At 39.7% G+C, this 24,047-nt stretch overlaps 1 protein-coding gene across 1 annotated transcript in view; it reads left to right on the top strand.

Annotated features, from left to right (window-relative positions):
• Positions 1-24,047, top strand: part of galnt9 (polypeptide N-acetylgalactosaminyltransferase 9) — a 95,783-nt gene that overhangs the window by 29,134 nt on the left and 42,602 nt on the right. The window contains 2 exon segments of the mRNA XM_040028474.1: positions 9,169-9,343; positions 23,347-23,544. Coding sequence (XP_039884408.1) covers positions 9,169-9,343; positions 23,347-23,544 — 373 coding nt within the window.

Here is a 24,047-nt window from a genome sequence, read left to right as displayed (position 1 = left end):
CATTCTTTTCCAAGTTATTTCACCCCAGAATCGTGGCCACTGCAGGAATGGAAGCTTGTCAAAACTGTCACAATAAAGTTGTCTCTGCTGAAAACGGACAAATTAAAACTGCTGTAAAAGAGGTTAACGTTAGTCTGCAGACATCACACTACATGACTAACAGCATGTGACTGCACTGTGCTTTAATTGACCACGTGCCTCATTCATCTGTAATGAAAGGTCAGTTTCAGGTCATTATCGCATCCATCAGCTTCTCTTAGTGTATGTTTACCAACACTGATGATAATTTGTGCAGATGTGCGAGCGGTGTCTTGGGAGTTGCGGTGCTGTGACATTAGAAAATTAACATGCAGACTGGACTGTTTGACCTTTAGTGGCTGCCTCTTACTGTCCCTGCTCGTTTAAGTAAAACTCAGTGAAATGAACTGAGGCACAGCCACTCCTGGAGTAAAGATTCACACACAGGAAACATGTTTGCCATGCCACGGCGACACATTTTCTTCACTGTGGCATTTGTTTGATGACAGGTAGCACTGCTTCTAGTGTGCTGTACTAAATGTACCCTTCCCCATTGATGAGCTGTGGCAGTGTGTGTCAGTCAGGATGAATCCAGTTCATAGCTGTTCATAATGCGAGTAGCAAGGAAAGACTCAATGAGGCCTACGGTATTAAATTCCAGCAGATACCATCGTAAATTGACAACTTAATGATTCATATAATGAAAACACGATATAAACTGAAAGCCATGTTGATTACAGCTTGTAATATACATTTCAAGTCAATACTGAATTGCTTTAAACGTTGCATACATTAAATCAGATTTATTCTTCAGAACAGACGGCATGCTCATTAGCAAAGAGCAAGAAATTCCTCTCACAGACAATTAATTAGGCAAAGAAAATGCACATTCAATTGAATATACAATTAAATATATTTCTTTTTGTTTGAATGGAACTGAGTCCTCATTTGCAGAAATAATTAAGGAACAAGAGTTTTCTTTGGTTAAATTTGCAGCAGGAAGCAGAAATCTAGAAAAATAGATACACAGCCTTCCTCCTGCAGCTTTTCTTTCTCTGCTCTAAGCTCCTCCCACCAACAAAGGCTTGAAACAAATATACGAATTAGAAGTTCGCACAATGCAGAACTCCATTTCTTTATTAACTGCATCTAGTAGTCTCAGAAAAAGGGGTTGGCGATATATCGAATTTACTCGATGTATCGCAGGTTTTTCCAAGTATGATGGTTCAAATGGTTTTATTGTAACCGTCGAGTATAAATTGCCATGCGTGTTGTATTCTGTTGAAACTATTGCTGCAAAAGGTAGCAAATTTATCCCACCAGCTGAAAAGTCATCCATTGCAAAGTTATCACTGTTTTAAACTCTGCATATCAACGTCTCCCCACACAGAAAACGTTAAATAAACCAGCTGTGACGCCTGTGACTGTTCTTGGTTTGAGGTCACTACATTTTTTTGTCTTATAATTCTTATATGTTACAATCAAAAAAAGAGCACCTTTGTAATTTCACTTGTTTTATTTTGTCTCATGAATTATTGCTTGATGTCCTTTATTGTTGCTATTTGTTTGTTAAAACCACAGATAGAGATTTACTGTGACAATACTGCCATTTGTGAAAACATCTGTGTGCAGCTGATGGTTAAATTTTTTTTTTAATTCATTCTGATTTTTTGTATTCAAAGTAGAAAACAAATATGGAGTGGTCAATTTGAATGAGTATACCAGTGCATGTTTAGGCACTATATGCTTCAAAATAACATTTGTATTTGAATGTTATTTAAACACATCATGATATACATCGTGTGTCGTGATATAGCCAAAAAATATTGTGATTTTAGATTTTCCTCATGCTACCCAGCCCTACTCAGAATAAATACTTTGCTCTAACTTAGTTATAAATAAGCGCCACCAAGTTTCCATAATTTTTCTAAGTTCTGGGAACATAAAAAATGAAATTAAACTGTCCCATATAACACATGGTGTGAAGGTGTGCATGGATTTTTTTTTAAGTCATACGCCTGACTTTAGTCTCACCCAAGTGTTAGACGTGATCTTGTGTGAGTCTTTGAGACGTCTGTGTCATCAGCTTAATTTTTCTTTTCCTGACAAAAACATGAAGAAATTGCTCAATAAAAATCTTTAACAAAATTTTAAGCAATACATGCAAAAATGATTCCAACTAAAACTCACATATGCAAATTGATGTTTATTTATTATTTTTTTTCATAGAAGGTTCAAGAAACAATTCAGTTTAAAAAAATGTAAATGTTCTTTGTTTCATGGTTCAGGCGTTACAGGTTTAACCTGGGATTGCAATCGTGCTCTCTCAGGGGAAACTCTGGCTCATCGCACCACCACGTCGTACTTCCTGTGTTAACCTTTTTACCCTTTTAGTCTGGACTGATAAAACTGGCTAGGCTTTCTAAATCCAGATAACAGAGCCTAGAGTAGCTACAGGACTCTAGTTCCCTCTAATTTCACTTCCAGTATATTGAAAGATTAGCGCAGACTTTTTTCCCCCTAACGATGTCAAAAAGCATTTTGCCTGCTACAACTTTTACAGCTTTCAGTCATTGCTTGCAGCAAACAAGCTGTACAGTATCTCTAGCAATTTATCTGTCAGTTATTCAGAGAAAATCAAGCAAGATGTTGAGCGATAAGAATTTAAAATGAAGCAGATGCACAGACATTAAGATCAGGTACGTTAGAAGAGGAAAAGATCAAACACCAACCAGTTTACTGTCATGCTGTTCCCAATAAATGCGTGAGAGGTGGGTGACCTCAATATTGCTGACATGCCGCGGCACAAATCATTTCTGCAACTCTGAAGCGTGTTGACAAAAAACGTTTTCCACTTACAGTGACGAACTGTACTGTACTCTGACGCAGCGTTTCAGCTGGAAGCTTTCGTGTCAGGATGACAAGCACGTGATTCCTTTTTTAATATTTAATCCATCATCACATTACTTGTGGTGAGCCAGTTTACCCATTAGGTAACTTTACTATTCTGCTCATGATTGATGAAAGCGATCGATATCTGGCCTGTTCAGGGATCAGTGTCGGAGACAAGTCAATAAATCCAGAGTTAAAAGAATGTGGCCTGTGGTTTGTGTTGCACAAGTAAATCTCTTTCCTCTGAAGGTGATCATTTTACTTCGCCAGACAAAAACATAATTAAGAGGTGTTCTGAGGCTGGTCTTATTGGAGGAGAAAATCCTGGGGGTAAATTTTAATAGACTGCCAGTTAGACATCTCTTTGGACAGCAGGAAGGAGTGAATGTTCAGGCTTTAAAAAGAATGTTCAGTAACACTTCATCATCCACCCTTAACACAGCACTCTATAATCTCCCATGACTTCCAGGGATTCATGGTGTTCCTTGCACAGTAGAGTATGTATTCATTTAAATTCACAGTATGATGGATAGTTATCCTCTGCCATGTTGCATTGCCAGTACTTTAAAATGTATTCCCAGCTCCATAACTCTCTTCCGATGGATGCATTCCAGCGTTTTATTTGCAAGGATCAGAGAGAGCCCCATAACTTTTCTTCTTTCCAGCAAAGCCTAGTAATTATTACACCCTAATAGCTTTTATTGTATTGTAGCTGCAGGGTAGACTGATGATGAAGGAGCCTCACTGCACAGGTCCGAAACCTGCTATGGGTGCAATCAGAACTAAGCTGCTGAGGTGCTTTACAATGCAGCTTCTAACAGTGACTGATTTAAATTCAATAAGATGAACCCTACAAACCTTATAGTTCATAAATTATTTTACGTGATGTTATTATTAAATTCCCACAACGTTTTCATGTGTATCCATCCCTTTGTGATCCTTTAAAGAGCTGGATAAAAAGTAGATGAAAGAGAAAAAGTCAAACTTTAATAAGTCCAGCTTTTGCAGGATGGGATGCTTCTTACCATTTGGGACACATTAAAGGGGTATCAACACAGAAAGTGACTAGCAGTGAGCAGAGACCACAGGAAGTCAATGCCAACATTCAACCTTCAAGAGATGACAGGCACAGTAACTGCTGGTTACATGGAGTGGGTGTATCCCAAGTTAAACCTTTCAATACACTGGAGACAGCAGTTATCTAGGCAGTGGTTAGGGACCAACTGCTACAAAGTGATGCATAGCAAACACATTCCCTCTTCTGTGGGTGCTCCTTAATCGTTACCTTTTCCATCCATCCATTTGTTATCTTATTCAGAGTTCAGCTTCCACAGGGTGAGAGACGAGTACACCGTGGACGGATCGCCAGCGTGTCGCAGTGCTGGAACAGAGAGACAGACAGACATTTGCACTCACAGTGCCAATTTAGAATCATCAATTAACCTGACCTCACTAACTGCATGTCTTTGGACTGAGGGAGGAAGCCAGAGTACCTGGAAAGAACCCACACAGACGCAGGAAGAACATGACATGCAAACTGCACCCAGAAAGGCCCTGATGTTGGATTAGGACCTTTTTACCTACCTACACCACCATGGTGCACATCATTACCGATTTATAAAGGGGGGAAAAAGAATCATAAAATCGTTGACTTTTCTCTTGACTTTTAATTTGAGTGATTTGAAAATATCAAACAGTAGAAGCTGATTTTGATTCAAATTAATCGACATCATCTCAACCTGTCAGGATGAATGTTCTAAATGACCACCTCATATGTGTCATCAGCAGAGGAGGTACTCAAATAGTTTACTGCTGTAAATGACCCACAGCAGACCTGACAGTTCAATGCTTTTCAGCATACTTATTAACTTGGATGCTGTACACACAGCGGCTGCAGCTTTCCAGCTTAGCCGCACACATCACCATCTCTAACAACCACAGACAGACAGCACAGCTTTTTATGCCAGAAAGGTGGGATTGCAGATGCTGTGCAGGTGCATCCATCTCTCAGACCACGCCCCGCCACAAACACAGAAAAGATGTCATCACAGTCACAAATATTAAAAAGTAATTATTTTACAGAAAATGCTTCAGATGACTGCTCTGTAGTAGCTGTAGTAGTGGCAAAAGTACCACGGTGTCAAAATAAGAGCAGGGGCAAAGCTGCAATATAAGTACAAACTACCAGTATGCCTTCAAAGTTTGTTACCATGGCACCCTTGTTAAATACATTTACAGTAATAAATGGTCATTCAAATTCTGTCTAATTGTTTACTTACCGGATGTAGTGTTCACATGGACTCCAACACCATTAATCTAGCTAAGACAATTTTGCAAATTGCCTATTAGGAAAGTTGTATCTAATGCATCTGTATCTGTCTACAAAATGAAAGAATACCTTTTTTTTCTCCTTTCTTTTTTCTTTAGCTAGGACCCGTGGCAAATATGAGGGGCATCTATTAAATCTCCAAAATTACATACTTTTGACTGGGTTCCCCTAGGACCTCAACATACTGGTACTTTTAAAAAGCAATATGTAAAATAGAACTAGAAACGAATGATATGAAGTCATTGGGAACTAAATGACAAAATCATGGAAATTAAAATGATGGGAAAAAGCCTCAGGGGTCTGCAGGTACTGCAGTCTGTGGGATTACTGGTTAATTTAGTGTTAAATGCTCATGCTTTTTTTCTGTCTCTTCAAGGGCCAGTAGGATACCAGCAAATTCACCCTCTCTCCCTGCAGCAGTCACCACTGTATGTTAAGACCTTCAGCTAGAAAAAGACTCCTGACAATCCTTCACTATGTCTCCTCAATGACACACAGGGGATTAGACTGCCATTTTTTTTATACTTTCACCGGCTGATTTATGTTGCTAGCTGGAGTCAGAAGCTAGGTGTGGATGCTGTTCAGAGCCGATGTGCCACACGCTTCCTTATTAATCTCTCCCTCAGAAAGTGGAGCGCTCAGCAGTAACCCAGAGGAGAAGCTCAAACAGCCATCTATCCTCCGACGAAACACAGACAGCAATTTGCACAACTGGCTGTTTACCCATCAAACTTTGTTTCCAGTGATGACAGCCAGCCTCATCCGTGAGAGGAGAGCAGAGCAGAGACAATATTATAATCCAGTTGGAATAAAGACTTGCGATGAGGAATGCCTTAGGACTACAGTAACTTGTATAGAAATCGTTAACTTGGTCTCATGTGACTAGAATAGAAATACACAACATTAACATCTATACACATCTATACAGAATATTAAAGGAAAAGCTCATGTTTTCCAGCAGTTTCTAATTAAATGAAACAATTACTGGAAAATTTAAGATGAATTTCTAAGTAAGACAAGATAAGATAAGACTTTATTGATCCCACAACGGGGAAATTTTTGCGTCACCTCAGCTCAGGTACAGATATCAGAAGGAAATACAAAAATACAAATAAGTACAATCAATGAAAAAAAGTAAGATAATACACTATATACAATGGTAGCATACACAGTATGTGATTATGGATATGGTTGGAAATATGGAAGACATAAACTATATAGCTTGATTTAGCTATTGTACCATTACTATTCCTATTTACACACACATGTACACACTAAATATACATATGTATACATATACATACGTATACCTGCACATGGAAGGTCCATTATGCATGAAGTGGTGACCGTGGAAAAACGGTTGGGGACCGCTGCTCTAGTATGCTCAGAATCAGTGTTCTGCTTCATTATGAATCCTTATTCACAAAGATGCAAAGCAAGATGCAAAAGGTTCTTACTGTTCTTCCTCTTTCTTGTGTTTAGTCCTCTCAGACCACTATCAGACATTTTTCTTTTGACAGAACTTTCTGGATTCTTCCTGTATTTGGTTGCAAATTCTGTATCAATGATCAAAGCTTGATGTATTGATACATAATGTATTGATAATGGCGTACCCACTTTTGGTCTGTCTTATTACGCTTTGGATTCCACTGTTCAAGTTTCTATCAGACTAAATGTTTTAGATTGCTGTGCTCTGTCTGCTTTGAAACCTTCAGTGTATCCTTGGTTTGATGCTGAGAAAGCCTCCAATGCTTTTAAGTAAGCAATATTCTGCTGGTATCCCTTTTATTGCAAGTCAGCAATGGCTGCAAGTTGATTGTCTTGAATAAGCCTCTAACGAGTACATCAAATCCACCATTGTCCTCTAAAAGATGCTTTAATGGAAGCAATACAACTGAAGAAAACGGAGCTTTTTTTTCAAGTTTCAAACTTCATTTCAAGTTCTGAATGATTCAACTCAGTTTAGTTTTATTCATATAAATATCATTTATCTGATAACACAAAGAGACATTCACAAGACAGCTGTAGTTATAGCAGATGTTATCATATGAAAGTGCTGAGACTCTGTGTAAAATGTAGGTGAAAAAACAGAAAGCAATGATTTGCTAATCTCACAAACACACATTTAATTCACAATAGAACACAGAACACACATTAAATGTTTAAACTGACCAATTTTAATATTTCATGAAAAAATAATTATTGGCTTGTTTTGAATTTGATCGCAGAAAAACATTTAAAAGAGTTGGGACGGGAGCAGCAAAAGGCTGGAGAAGTAAATGCTCCTAAAGACGAGAGTTTCTAAGAAGAAAATACAAAATAATATTCTTCAAAGTAAAAATTGTAAAAATTTTGAGTATCTCATCATCTACAGTTTATAATATCATCAAGAGATTACGATCATCTGGAGTAATCTCTGTGTGCAAGAGACATTAAAAACAGGCATGATTTTGTTGAGGAAATCAGTGCAGCGGCTCAGGAACACTTCCAGAAATTCAAAAAAGCTGGTTGAAGCCCTGCATGCAAAGAAGAAGTTGCATGTTTTTGAAAAACATGCACAAATCATCTAAACTAAAGAGCAGAGAGGCCATCCAGCTTAATCCCAGCAGTCATTTCAGAAGTGTCCTTCATCGGAGGTGCATTAATGCCTATGGAATTGGCAGCTTGCACATCTAGAAAAGCATCTAGATGTGCTGTACTGCATTTTTTAAGAAAAGGACTTGTCGTGCACCAAAAGGACAATGGTGCACGACCACATACTGCTGCATAGTGCAGATTTAGCAAACACATGGCTTCGTACCAAAAGAATCTGAGTGCTTAACTTTCCCGCCTGCGGTCAGATCCTTTCACCAGCTTAAAACATTCCTCGTCTAAAAGTCCAGCAGCTGGTCCCCTCAGCTTCCATCAAATTCAAAATGAGTTTAGATTTTTTCTTAAAATTGTACCTTTGCTCGGTTTAAAGACTTGATCTGTTTTCTGAGTTTTATTTTGAATAAAATATGTGTTGATGAAATTTGCAGTTCATTGCATTTTGGCTTTATTTCCCTTTTACACAGGGTCCCAACAGTTTCAGAATTGGACGTTGTGGAGTTAGCTGTAAGAAAGCTGATGTATTTCACAGCCTTTTGAATTTATCCAAATTTCACTCCAGTACACGCTGATGTGAAAATGCTTCAGTTTAACTTGGAGAGTACAGGAAACTGAAACTGCCAGCTGGATATTTGACTTGGTGACAAACTGCTTGCTGCACAAGTAGACATATTTAGTGTCAGGATCCCAGATGTTTCCCTCTGCTTCTTGTTGATGCCTCGGGTCTTATTTCTCATATGCTCAGCTTTTCAGCTCACACAGACTTTGTTCTGGGTACCTTAGTCCCATTTGTAGTACATCATACCACACTGGAGGTGAGAAGGAGGTATATAATCATGTTTTTCTTGGTCTCCTAGCAGAAGTAACCGACCAGGAGGCACCATGACCACATGTAAAGTCACCAGAACGCGATCAGTTGTCTTTACCTGTGGGATGGGCAGGACTCTGTTAGGCTCTGTCTCTCTGTTTGACTGAGCTGGCAAACCTCAGTCACTGATAAGCACACATTCATGAATCACTGAATAAAGCTTCAAACTCAGAGTAGATGGGGTGTGCGTTTGATCAGAGCTGGGTTGGCTAAGAAAGTAATGCTGCTGATTGCTCTTGCTGATGAGTACTTAGTAAAGAAAAGTAATGGCTTTTTTAGTGAGTAATACGAATAACTGATTGCATTTGGTGATCACTATTTCTCTTTAGGTGTAATCTAAAAGTTAAACACTCTGAAAGGGGAAAGAAGGGATTTTCTGAGCTAAAAATCACTGACTACAGCTACCTTGTTAATGTTTTCCTGTTGTCATGTGGGTGTCTTTTAAAGGAGGGCTCTCTCTAATCTCTTCCAGTGGAGCTGAAATTCAACTTGGATCAGTATGTGAACAAACGCTACCCAGGCCTCGTAAAGATTGTGAGAAACAGCAAGCGGGAGGGTCTGATCCGGGCCCGTATACATGGCTGGAACGCGGCCACGGCTCCCGTCGTCGGCTTCTTTGACGCTCACGTCGAGTTCAACACCGGCTGGTAAGGTCATGTTTAACTTGAAAAGGTCTAAGCGGTTTCTCTGTCCTCTCTCACCTTTGCCTTTGTGCTTTGCTTTTTATGTTTTTTAGAACAGAGGGATGTCATGTAAATTTATTATCACTCAATTATGCAGTCTGGTCTGATCTAAGCGTTCTGATAAAACAGCAGGCGAGGTTCTAACCGAGACAGCGTTTTTCAGGACAGTGGCGCTTATTATGCAGAAGGGTTTCTAGCTGGTAATCCTTTTCCTTTTTGCATTTCCTTTTTTAAATTGTAAGAATCACTTTTGGTTAGAGCTGGATAAAAAGACAGCCCGGCTAATATGGCATTACCTGTCGAGCAAATACACACTTACGACAAGTGAGAGCGAGTCAACCACTGTGAAATGTGAGAGTGAGTGTAATTAAAGAGGTAGCTCAAATGTTGTGCATTTCAAAATTATTTTACTTGGGGGCTCTGGGCTCATTTTGCGATATGAAATTACTTCTGGGGGTCTCAGTCCAATGTCTGCCTGCTGCTTAAGTTTAACGGCAAACAAGTAACTCAAAAAGATGTAAGTGGCACCTAATTTGAGCCTGTCATGCCGTCAGTGTCGGATGAAGCTTTGTTCCCTGGAAGCTGCCTGAGAGTCAAGAAAGGGACAAGGAAGAAGATGAGGAAGACTGAGTCTACAGCATCTCTGAATGCTTTTCGATCTTTACAGCTAAATAGATGCAAGAAATGTAAACACATCCAAATGTGCTATTCAGATTTGTGACAGCTGTCACGCCAGTTCTTCTTAGTCATAAACTGGTCAAAAGAAAAACACAGAGAAATTATGCACATGTCTCTACAATCAACAGAACTGTTGATCAAACCTCCCAAAATTTGCCAAATAAGTCAAGTCTTGCTTATAATTATGACATTCAGATATTTCCAGTGTATTCAATGCTTCTACAATTAGGACAATAAATGTAAGCAATTGTTAAGGTTCAAATATTGAGGAGGAGAGTACAAACAACCATGGTCCAGAAGATCTTGGTCAAACAATTGATTTTAATGAATACACGCGTGGGAAGACCATTCTGTATGCAGACAGGAATTAATCTTCGACTTAATCAAAGCATAAACAGATTTTTTATACCATCAGGGATTGAACTTACTGACGCCCCCTCATGCGTCATCAGACAGAATATATGGACACGTCAAATCAAAACCACAATGACTTTTAACACAGTTTAAAAAGAACATTGTCTTCTATCTTCATGGCAGGTACTTCCTGTCACTGCCGGATGCTCGCTTATCATCTTGAGACATCAGCAGCAGTTCTGCGACAAACTGCTCTTTTTGCAACCCCGAGCAAAACATGATTAAACTTCCATCTATAAATGATTCTCTTTAACTAAGTGTGTGTGTGTGTGTGTGTATCTGTGTGCTAACCTCAATTGCACCCTATTTCACCTCGCCGACTAGCTCCTGACCTCTCACCAGACAGAGAGACAGAAGCCACTCTCATATAGGTAATAACCGAACTGAAACTATGTATATGTCATCTACTAAATAAATGTTTTAATCAAGAACCTCTACTAAAAGCTTAATACAAGAATATAAAAGTATAACAGACAATTTGAATACCCTAGTTATTCACATAGCCTCGTCTAACCAGCTCCTCAGAATGCTTTCGGTTTCACTTCTGCAAACTCTCTGCAACCCTGCAGTTTCCTGTCAGCCTGTGGCTTAGTCTTTCTGAAAGACACACATTGTTTAAACATCTGAATGCAATATCAATACTGTAGATTATATTATTAATCTGGACAATAGCAGTAAAATAATTTCCCTGATCTCCACACAATATATAATCAAGTAAATACTCCTTCACTTCTTCTCTCCAGACTTCACTGTTCACTTTAAAATAAGATGAAAACTGATATTATAATAGACATAACTGATGACAGTCAGTATTTAGTATGACCGCCTTCATTCTTTCACACAGCCTGAACTCTTGTAGACAATCTTTCTTGTAATTTCTTTAAACAGGCTTCTCGAAGGATATTCAAAGTTCTTCCTTGGATGCTGGCTGGCTTTTGTTTCATTCTCTGTCAAGATGATCCAAATTTGCTTCAGGAATGTTGTGGTTCGGGCTCTGGGGAGGTCAATCCATGGCTGATAGTGTTGTGTGTTTTTCCAATCATACGTGCTTTTACTGCATTGGCGCTGTGTTTGAGATCATAGTCACACTGACAAATGAAGCTGTTTCCAGTCAGATCTTTTCCAGATGGTACTGCATGATGGATCAAAATCTACATTCACAATTCAGTTTGGAAAAGTAATGTGTGTTTGTGACAGGCTGCTGTAACAAAGTGCCCAAAGTTACAATTGAATTTGTTTCTTTTTGGGTTTTTTTTTGCTGTTGTTATGGCCCATTTGTCTCACTTGCCACAGATGCTCCAGATCATCTTTGGGTTTATCCAGTCGGCTATGCAGCACATTGTTTCTATGTCATTCTGGTTTAAACAGCATTTTAAAACTCGTCTTTCTTTATGTGATTTTGATTTTGATGATCATTTAACAATCATTATTTATTCCTTGGGCTCATTTACTACTACACTATGTGATTCTGTGTTAAACTTTACTTATGAATTTGCTTTTAAGGATTTTCTGAAAATGAAGCAACTACAATGATTATTTTAGAACAAATATAAACTCCAATATTAACTTTCTATTATATTACCAGTAAAGTTTCTCTGCTCACAGGTAAAACTTTTATAATAAAAGACGTGGAAACTTTGTGTTTATTCTGTAAACTGGCATAATGTAATCAGAATGTTCTGTTTTGCTTCATTAAGATGAAATTAAAGCACTAAAGGTCAGAGTGGGCCTGACCTATAAACATCCCACCACAACATTAGTCAGCAATCAAAGGGACCTTTACCAAGAGATGACTTGATAAGCCGCGGTTATTGAAGCTTGACGGGCCATTTATGGCCCATATGGGAACTACAGGCCCAGAAGTGGCACGACCCGGGCAGGAAACAGCACTCACAAAGGAAGTTGCATCAATGCCTAGGTGCATATCTGATGATAACTGACACCCCAGTGGTTCCCTCATCTGCTTCCCCATCTGTTCTTGCTCAGAAGTAGACTTGCCTGTCATTGATGCAACATACCCCACTCACCTCCGCGTAGGCTTCCTCCTCTCCATCCGTCCCTCTTCCACATGCCAAAGCCACCTCAGCATATTTTGTTCACCGTGCGACGCTCTCTTCTTTCTGCTCCACACACCTTCACCGATGTATCACCTCCGTCTTCCTTTGACAACCTGCAGCTGAAGATTTGTTAGTTTTGTTTTATTTTGCAGCTCCGGTTTTTGCTTTTTGCATGAAGTGTTATTTACAGAAGTCAGTGGAAAGTAGAGCAGAATGCCTGTGATATTTTTCTTTTAGTAGTAGTCGCCGGATAAAGGAATATAGCAACTGAAGAGATGACAGCCAACTTCTACAAGCTTGCTCACGCCGCTTAGATTTCTTTGTGTATGAGAGAGTGTGTGCATTTATTATCTACTGTATGCCTGCAAACATCATGCACTCTCTTACTCAGATTCACTGGCGGTATCTACACTTTCTATTTGTTCAAACGGAAGAGAAGCCGTTTATCATAATGTGATTATTCACTATGACACATACAGTGATAAGTGAGATGGATGTTTCCTCTAGATGTTGTGGTGAATATCCCTCAATGACCTTGTACACAGTGCCTATGCATACTGAGCCAGAGACAATGCTGCCAGCTCTTAGTGGCATCGCTGTGATTCATTGGCGTGGTATTCCCCGGAGGTGCTGTACATTTGCAGCTGAAATGTATTGCTACTTCGCATAACTTATTATTGGGTTTAAGCAAACATAATTGTATCATGCTGTATCACGCACTTAGTCATTTCCCATTCCCTCACAGCATGTTGGTTTATGACTGTGGTTCTCAAACACGGGGGGCATTAAGCAACTGCATGGGTGGGAGTGGGGGGGTGACCAGGAGACAAATATGAGGTGAATAAGCATGATTTATGGGGATTAAAAACAAACTAGAGTTTGCTAAAATTCACATTCGAGGCTTTTTTATTACTTACTTCCACCGTGAGTGCTCGTGACTGATAGAAATTATGTGGCGTCAGGTGCTTTTTATCAGCTTTGTAAAAGGAAGATTGTAAAAAAAAAAAAAAAGTTGGTGAAGCACTTGTTTTTCAGGAGTTAATAAGCAAACGTTTTGCACCACAAGAGCGATGGAGTCTGATTTCTGTGGCTTTGCGCCGCTTTAATATGAGGATATGAAATCGTCGTTGTGGTTAATGCGGTTTTGCACCGGCTTAATGCTCGCAGTCTATCTTCTCCTGTAGTTTCTAACCATCCATCCTTTGGGCAGCCGTTGTCCATTGTGTTCCAAAGACGACCAATTTCCTTCCGCGTGCTATGTAAATAAACAGGATTGATAGCAGAAAAGAGGAGCATGTTGTAATTAGAACCTACTGTATGCCATACTTCAACCAAACGGTTGCGGAGGGAAGGAAATTGATATTTATTTGGTTTTGAAGTCTCTTGCACAGTTGCAATCTCAGGTTATTAACGATTAACGATTAACAACGTAGCAGCAGCTCCCCGTAAGTGTGCGCTGGAGATAAGGTTGTCGATGCAGGGAGGTTGTAATGAAATACATGCTTCAGAAAGCAACACTTTGATGAATGTTGAATGTTCTGCTGCACTGTGACCTGGTGAGTGCTTGTAAGGAAGAGACAAACTGGTGGAATTCAGAAAGCTAAGGAATGGATTAAACAGTCCTCTTGTAATTTTTAATTGTGTAATTTTTGCCACATGTATATTTGATATTGGCTCCTTTGGTAATCTCACAGAACTCCTTCTGCTTATTATTATGCCATGCAGGTGCAGTGGTATTATATTAAATTCAATGGTACATAAATTCCAGAGGTCTTGAAGGCTGGGGAAATATTTTTTTAGATAAAGTAAATCATGTTTTTCCTCTCGCTCACAGCGTCTGGCAGTGGCTCAGTGTTTATATCTGTCTGGAGATGAGAAAGGAGGCTGCAGCCTTACTGAGTGCTTCACAGAGCACAGGCCAGGCAAACCTCCAAAAAGCACTGAAAAGACAGGGCTTTATGCTGCCTTTACGTTTGTATCATATCAACCACGTCCTCGGCAAATGCATTTAGAAGTGGTGAGGAATCTAACATTGCGTCTTGATCCTTTTCCAGTTCATGCCTCTGCATCCCGCTATCTACTTCAAAAAAGCCTCGACCCTGTAATGAATTTAAATTCTGCATGGCTACCTTTCCCTTCTTTGAATCCTGCATCTTTTTTATTGGAGGCAGGAGACTGGCCCAATATTAATATCTACTCTACATATGCATGTCTGAGCTGCTCTGTAAAACAGCCAGGCGAAAGGACTGTGGACGGCTGCACATTTAAAGATTAATGCACTTAAAGATGGCCAGAGGCACTGCAGGCTTAGATTCTTTATCCTATATAACACAGCAAACACCAATTAGCACTTGATTGATCTAAATTGTACCATACTGCAATGTCAGTTTGACTGGTTTTAAAATGTTGTGATGAAATACAATTTTTTTTTAAAATCCCAATAATGTGCAATAATTTAATTGGCAATTGCATTGGCAAGGCCCATATTGGGTTCACAACCTGCTGTTAATCATATTTTAACTATAGTGAGAAACCTGATCATAAAAGCGCAGTTATGAAAAAAAAAAACATTCAAAATAAAGATAAATATGTTTTAAGAACTTTGAAAGATTTCACTCAAAGCAGATTTAAAGACCTCAGTGCTAATAGATCTTTTTTTTCTGCTAAGGGTCTGTTAGGGTCATTTTTTTTTTAAAGTTACTGAATTTAAAAAAAGCTACTTCTATAGGGCAGCTCACACGGTCTGCAGCATTGAGTTTAATGCAGAATTAAAGAAGATCTTATTTTAGGCACTTAGGGCCCTGCTGCTCTTAGGGTGTAGTTAGATTCCATTATCTGCTAACTCTCTGCCTGAGTATCGTTCTCTATTTGAGATCCATTAATCTAAAAATTTTTAATAAAGAATGCAGCCTTGAAAGGAGGACTGCGGGGCTTTTACGTCAATTCTGGGCAAAGGTAGGACAGATAATGAGACATCCTGTGATGCTGCTGTTGTTAAATCAAGTAGATATGAATAGATTGTGTTTCCTTGATTTTTTTTTTAATATCTGAAATGCATGCACAGCCTGGTGTGAACCTCCACAAAAGTGCAGACTGCACTGAAAGACAAGTAGTCAAAGAGTTCATTAATCAAGAGGACTTCTGCTTTGAATATAAGAAATGGCATTGTGGAGCCAGCGGTGATGGATGTTGTCAGCATGTATTTGCTGTACTGGATGAGTCATTACTGGTAGAAGGGAAAATCTCATTGCTATTTGCAACTGAGCATGATTAGGACCGATGTGGATGAATAACGGCCTCAATGTAAGGAACACGAGATAGCAGATAAAGAAAGGAGGATGACACAGCCTCGTCTGTCAAAAGCAGATGTGTTCTCATTTCCACACTGTCTCTTATCTTATCACTCTCGTGTATTCCAGCAGTAAAGAAGGTGTAGGCTGGGTTAGGGTGTTGTGGGAGCTCAAGGACAGAAGGAGATGAATGGAAAAGGTTGGAATGACAGGGAGATCTGCCCAAGGTAAGGAAGTGCTCAGAGCAACACTTTTGCTGAGCATGTCAAGCAAAGCACGTCATGCATTCTGCTACAGTAAAAATGTCTTCAAAGTAAAAGCAGAGCCTTTGTTTCACTACATAGTCAAGCACTGTATGGCACATCTGAGCCTTCAAAAAGATTGTTCTTACGCAGGTTAAGAGACTAAATTGTTGGATTGAACACCTAACCCTTTAAATGGCTTGGAAATACCAAATGATTTAAATGAAAAATCAGTGCAAATTTCACTTAACGTGAGGGTTATTGTTGCCTGTCAGATATGTTTTATTCTTGTAATACTTTAAAGAAGAAGAGGTAGAAACATACAGTGGCTCACAAAAGTATGTGGCCCCCTTGAACTTTCCCACATTTTGTCACATTACAGCCACAAACATGAATCAGTTTTGAATTGAATGCATGTAAATGAGAGCAAAATGTAGGAATGCATAAATGAAAATGCATCTATGTTAGAGTGAAAATTTGTAAATATGTACATTCAAATACATGTATAAGAGAGGACAATATTGCAATGTGTGTGTTAAATATGTGTAAACATGAGAATAAAAATAACTAAATATAAAACTTAAAATAAAATGAGTGAAAGTATATGTATGTGAAAGAAGAATATATGTATGTGAGAGTGAAAGAATGAATTTTGGCTTGTACGGCGTATCTTGTGCAATATTAACAAGCTTTTATGACTAAGCCTACAAGGCAGCACACATAATTAGTGAAATTAGTGATTGCCATTTTTCATATAGATGCTTTGCCCAGATGTGCATATATATATATGCATATATTAGGGGTGCAACGATACTCGTATCGATATTGAACCGTTCGATACAGTGCTTTCGGTTCGGTACGCATATGTATCGAACAATACAAAATTTTTAATTTATTTTATCAACTTTTCTTCTGACGATGCTGTCTGTGTTGAGCGCTCAGTGGATCTGCGTTCGACTATTCCGCCTAGGCTGCACTGTTGAGCCCAGATCCACTGAGGGCAGCACAAGCTAGCAAGACAGAAGCTAAGCTCCTTGCAACATGGCAAATTGAACCTCCCCCACCCTCATTCAGATCTGGCCTTTGGAACTATTTTGGTTTTCATGTGACGTATGACCCTGAATGTAAGCGCGTCATGGACAAAAGTACAACCGTATGTCGGATGTGCCACGCAATGCTCAATTACATGGTGGGAACTACTGCGTGAGTGCAGTTAGCTCGTTAACGTGTTGACGCCGTCCAGCCCCATGCACGGGGCGATCAGGGGTAGCTCGTCAACGGAGATTTGCCGTGTTGTGGCGTTAACGTCATTTCAGATTAACGCTGACAGCACTAGTGGGAACACAACGAATATGACTGCACATTTACGCCGTCATCATCCTAGTGCAAAGACAAGTGGAAGCAGACAAAAACAACAACCAGGCATGCTACAAACTTTACCCGAGTCATTTAGACAGCCGTTAGCACATGATTCTCCTTATGGGGACCTGATATGTTTAATATGCTGCTGAGAATATAGCCCAGAAGAAGCGTATAGTATAGCTTTTATTTTGGAAAGAGACATTTCTCTGTAATAAACTCTTCATATAAACACCCAGCACGCCCCTGCGGGCGGTTTATCCTTCAAGCTCGGGTCCTCTACCAGAGGCCTGGGAGCTTGAGGGTCCTGCGCAGTATCTTAGCTGTTCCCAGGACTGCGCTCTTCTGGACAGAGATCTCCGATGTTATTCCCGGGATCTGCTGGAGCCACTCGCCTAGCTTGGGAGTCACCGCACCTAGTGCTCCGATTACCACGGGGACCACCGTTACCTTCACCCTCCACATCCTCTCGAGCTCTTCTCTGAGCCCTTGGTATTTCTCCAGCTTCTCGTGTTCCTTCTTCCTGATATTGCTGTCATTCGGAACCGCTACATCGATCACTACGGCCGTCTTCTTCTGTTTGTCTACCACCACTATGTCCGGTTGGTTAGCCACCACCATTTTGTCCGTCTGTATCTGGAAGTCCCACAGGATCTTAGCTCGGTCATTCTCCACCACCCTTGGGGGCATCTCCCATTTTGACCTCGGGACTTCCAGGTTATACTCGGCACAGATGTTCCTGTACACTATGCCGGCCACTTGGTTGTGGCGTTCCATGTATGCCTTGCCTGCTAGCATCTTGCACCCTGCTGTTATGTGCTGGATTGTCTCTGGGGCATCTTTACACAGCCTGCACCTGGGGTCTTGCCTGGTGTGATAGACCCCAGCCTCTATGGATCTTGTACTCAGAGCTTGTTCTTGTGCTGCCATGATTAGTGCCTCTGTGCTGTCTTTCAGTCCAGCTTTGTCCAGCCACTGGTAGGATTTCTGGATATCAGCCACCCCCTCTATCTGCCGGATAGAGGGGGCATATATATATATATATATATATACAATATATATATATATATATATATATATATATATATATATATATATATAGTGTGTATATATATATATATATATATATATATATATATATATATATATATATATACAAGACCCCAGGTGCAGGCTGTGTAAAGATGCCCCAGAGACAATCCAGCACATAACAGCAGGGTGCAAGATGCTAGCAGGCAAGGCATACATGGAACGCCATAACCAAGTGGCCGGCATAGTGTACAGGAACATCTGTGCCGAGTATAACCTGGAAGTCCCAAGGTCAAAATGGGAGATGCCCCCAAGGGTGGTGGAGAATGACCGAGCTAAGATCCTGTGGGACTTCCAGATACAGACGGACAAAATGGTGGTGGCTAACCAACCGGACATAGTGGTGGTAGACAAACAGAAGAAGACGGCCGTAGTGATCGATGTAGCGGTTCCGAATGACAGCAATATCAGGAAGAAGGAACACGAGAAGCTGGAGAAATACCAAGGGCTCAGAGAAGAGCTCGAGAGGATGTGGAGGGTGAAGGTAACGGTGGTCCCCGTGGTAATCGGAGCACTAGGTGCGGTGACTCCCAAGCTAGGCGAGTGGCTCCAGCAGATCCCGGGAACAACATCGGAGATCTCTGTCCAGAAGAGCGCAGTCCTGGGAACAGCTAAGATACTGCGCAGGACCCTCAAGCTCCCAGGCCTCTGGTAGAGGACCCGAGCTTGAAGGATAAACCGCCCGCAGGGGCGTGCTGGGTGTTTTTTTTTTTATATATATATATATATATATAAGGAGGTGCAGTGTAAATGCAAAATGATACCTGTTCAGATTAAATGAAAATGTATGCTTCAGCCATGGAATGGATGGAGCGATCTGTGGTTCGGAAAGCATACAGAAAAAAAAGAATAATGTTACTTCTCTATAAAACACATTACATAGAAAAACCAAGAAATACGTAACATGACATACCAAACAGTCTACAGACCAGCCATTAGCGACTAAGTTTGGCATAGGGTCAATTTTTTGCTGTTAAAATTAAAATTTCTTCAGAAAATGTACATTTTTCCGAGCCGCGCCTGAAAGTCAATTGAAGGAATTAGTCTTATCTCATTGATCTTATATGCTGGCGTGTTATTTCTGTCTCTAAATCATGCACAATAATTATCTTTTGCGCTCGGTGTACACACACATAACACACAGATATTTATATGAAGAGAGACAGAGACAAACGTGCGCGCACAAACACAAGCTTGTGTCTAGAAACCGCGAGCTCACCAGAAAAATTCAAACGAAGCGGAGCACGGAGTTATACTATGAACTATGAACTTATGCTAGCTAGCTGTATCCACCACCGATGCATCGTGGTAACGCTAGCTAGTTAGTATACTGGTAAAAAACGGCTTTTTGCCTAACTTGCATTCCCGACTGTGATGGTCGGTTTCTGGTAACCAGTTCTAACGTCGCGCCGGATAGCTAGCTAGCTTATAGCTAGCAGCTACAATCATGCAAAAATTAGGGGTGGCTGTCGACCCAGCTTAAATGGGGTTATTTTCTGCAATTTTGGCAATACAAATTATAAAAGCTTTTGTAACACACTTGGCTTTACTTACGTTTATTTTCAGATGAAATTAATCAAAGATGTGACACGATGTTTCCAGCAGCCATGCAGAATAAAAATGGGTCCCGGTCTATTTCTGGTGGGCGTGTTCAAGTGCAAATCACTTTGACTCAAATTAAAGATATTATCTGTTCAACATGAAAAGAAATATATGTTTTGAGAGAAATCAAAAACTTTGCGTTGTGTCCTTTGTACAGATATTTAGTTTCATCCAAATCAAAAGTGGTATTTTAAAATGCAAAAAGAAAGGGTTTCACAATCAAATCAATGATTTTATTCTGTTTTGAATGGCACTTATTAGATTGAATGAATGACTGCATGTTAGACTTTTTTTCAGTGTAGCGTTGGTGCCTAAGTGAAGAAATTACATTAAATACAACTGAATTAAAAGACTAACACCACGTCTGTTAATATGAAGTTTCCTTAGGTTTATATTATCATAAAATTTATTTGTATAAAATAAAATGAAGACAAAAAATAAATGAAAGAGCTTTCTTTGTTCTGTACCACCATTTCTAAAGCTAAATAATACGTTATTATTTTGTTCGACTTACCCATATCCATCAGTAAAGTGACAAATTAAATGAGGGAACTCATGTTTCTCTAACAGTTAACCCTTTAGAGCCAATCGGAGCGGACACGCTCTGTTTTGCGTAACTATTTTTAAATCCCGGTAGCACTGCAACCACGTAAGCTAGCGCAAAAATTTTTTTTGCATATGAAACCGAAGGAGTTGTACTTACATCTTATGCCATCAGCTTGTCCTCGGTCACGGTTTCCTTCCACATAAAGCTTTGCAAAAACTGCATAAAAAGCGCTTGCAGCAACAAAAACATAATATTCCAGAAACACGCTTTCCCGATCCAATCAGCTGTTCAGAACACTTCCTACGTTGGAATAGACGTCAGCACGAACTTTTGCATTTCCGCCATTACCTGCCCGAAACCGGAAGTGACGTCATTTTCGCGGAAATGTAGTCTTTTTTACCATCAGGGCCTATACTGGTGTTTTTAAAAGTTATCTTTGACTTTATGACTTCCTGTGTCGTTTCTGGGATGCTGAGGACTCATATTGCACTGCTGGAAATAGTTTATTTTGATGCATATGCTGCTTTTTTGCAAATTTGCAGTATAATATTTATTTTCGTTTTTCCTGCAGTGTATAAAAATTGGTGTATTTCAAAAATAAAACTATGAAGACACTTAAAATAAATTTCCTGTGGTGGGAAACTATTTTGTGCAACTTTTTTGTATTTACAGTTTTGAGGGATAAGCCTCTTAAATTTCTCTAACTACAAATATATGTTAAAAAATCAAAAACGATTTTCAATTTTTTTGTAGTTTATTGCACTTTTTTGCAATTTATGTAATTACTATGCACTTAATGAATACATATTATTAAAATCTGGGCTATAATGGTTGTATTGATGTATAGCAACTTGAAATGCTCCCAAAAATGGCTCCACAGCATGTAAAAATATAATATAAGCTCTGGCGGACTTGGTTCTATGGTAGGTCTTAAAGGGTTAATACAATAAGTACAGATAAGACTGTATGTTCCAAAGCATCCGTTTTCTAAGCACTTGTCCCATACAGGATCGCGGGGGTGTCGAGATTATTCCTGCTGTCATAGGTTCAAAAGGTGGGCTAGACTTCCGACAGGTGGCCAGTCAATCACAGGGCTTTCAAGTTATTAAAGGATTATTTTGTCACCCAAAACAGTTCAGTTCGTATCACTCCCCTCTGTAGTTTCTGTCCTTTACCTTCATGTGATAAGAAGTCATTTTGTTTTTGGAAGATGAATGAGTTCCACTTTTTGAAGAGGGCGAGAGAGGAAGTAGGACATGAGTCAGGGCCAAGAAACTGACAGTTAGAAAGCTGGAGAGGGGAGTGTGTGTGTGTGTGTTTTTTTTAAAGAAATGCATTTATCAAGTAATGATTGCAGCCAGTTTTTGTTTTCTTTCTTTCTCTTTTTCAATTTGGAAAAGTGTTCCCATAACCAAGTAGCATATGAACCATATGAAGTGCTCTTTTAAAAATATGGAGGACATCATCTGTTAGCATAGGAAGATTATACAAATGTAACTAGGACCAGAAGCACATGACTGTCATTGTGTTCTGCCCATGGCCAAGCTAAGGAGAGGTTATTGCATGGTATGCAGTGCTTTGTTTTATAGACCAAGTGAGTCAAATCATTCTAAATGTCTTTTAATTTCCTTTGAAGATAATAACAGAACTATTAACTATTACTACATTTGCTATTAACAGAACTGCATTTTGGTGATTCTAAACTGACTGTAGGTGTGAATGTGAGCATGAATGTTTGCGTCTCGATGTGTTAGCTCTGCAGCATGTCAAGTGTGTACCCACTCACCCTATGACAGCTTGGACAGGCTCCAGCCCCCCACAACCCTGAATCAGATATGCGGAAGAAAAATCAATGGATGGATGGATGGATGGACATACTGGAGTCTTAGCTTCACCATGTAACTTCTCTTATATGCTGTAACTAAGATAGTTGTGAATTGGTTTTATCTCATTTATTAATATCTCGATGTTGCCTTAAGATTTTTAAAGTATGTGAAAGCGTGTAGTCCATTTAATATGTGCCAGCCAAAACTGCCTGGGAGGGAAAAAGTCATGAGATGACGATCACAGCAGGGCTGTCTCAGACTCTACATTGCAAGCGTCTCTCTGTAATGCGTGTCACTATTTGACATTGGATTTTCGTGAGTGAGGGATATCAAATGTGATATCATTTGTCGTTACACAGAAAATTCATTTCGCAAGAACTTCATATCATCAACAGGAGAGGGAAGCAGATGCTGGAAATTGGTTTGAAAGTTGAATAAATGCTGGTTTACCAGACTGCATCTGCACTGAAAAAGCATGTCAGTGTGGCAATGGTTTAAAAGTCGAGACAGCGTCTGCACCTATCTGTAGCTGCTCCTGGCATTTTTTGTAACTATTGACGAAAGAACTTTTTGTTTAACATTTAAATGCATTGGTTTCCTGCACATACACATCCACAGCTTTCACTTTACATTCATATTCAGTTAAGTTATCCATTCAGTCAGATTTGACCAGCATTTTTGCAATATTAATGCTTCAAACCTCTGCAGATAGAATGAATATATGCACAGATCTGTTACTTGCCCTGTTGCAGACTCTACACCTCTCACTCTTTTCATTCACCTCCTGCAACTATGCAATGAATCTTCGGCATACCTAATCCAGAAAGCCAGCTTTTAACTTCTGTCTCTTTTCTTATCCATAGGTCTGAACCTATTCTGACCCGGATGAAGGAGGATCATACCCGCATTATCTTGCCCGCCATAGACAACATCAAGTACAACACGTTCGAGGTGCAGCAGTACGCTAATGCCGCCCACGGCTACAACTGGGGTCTATGGTGTATGTACATCATCCCTCCACAAGAGTGGCTGGACAGGGGCGATGAGACAGCCCCTATCAGGTGAGGGCCTCAGCCGGTGCAGAGTGTCCATTATAGATGAGGATGTTTGATGAAATATGAATAGCCTTGGGATATGACTTATTCATATGTAGAGGCATCAAACTCAGGCACACTATAGTTTACTATGCCACACGAACACACGAATAAATGCTGCCTTTAGAAAACTTTCCAATTACACTGAAAAATATCATTTTTAAAGCACAGGGCCTCAGCGGTGTGGTGTCATTAGTGTAACTTTGTGTTGGCTATTAGCAGGGTATTATAATATACCACCTTAGATTAAAGGAGAGCATATGCTTCTGTCGGGTTTTTATATAACTCTAGAAATGCTTTTGTGTATCCCTGGCAAAACTCTACTGGAATGCAATACATTAAAGAAAAAGAGTGTAGCACATCAGCATTTCTTAAATTCTTGTTGCTCTTACAGATGTTCTGGCTGTTTGGATAGGATGGGGACAGGAGCTGAACTTGTTGATGAATTTGAATTTGTCCCCTGTGACTGT

Source organism: Simochromis diagramma, unplaced genomic scaffold (assembly GCF_900408965.1).
Source record: "Simochromis diagramma unplaced genomic scaffold, fSimDia1.1 OVJJ01000781.1, whole genome shotgun sequence".
NCBI classification, from domain to species: domain Eukaryota; kingdom Metazoa; phylum Chordata; class Actinopteri; order Cichliformes; family Cichlidae; genus Simochromis; species Simochromis diagramma.
The sequence above is the reverse complement of the archived record's forward strand: the minus strand, read 5'-3'. Positions and strand labels throughout refer to the sequence as shown.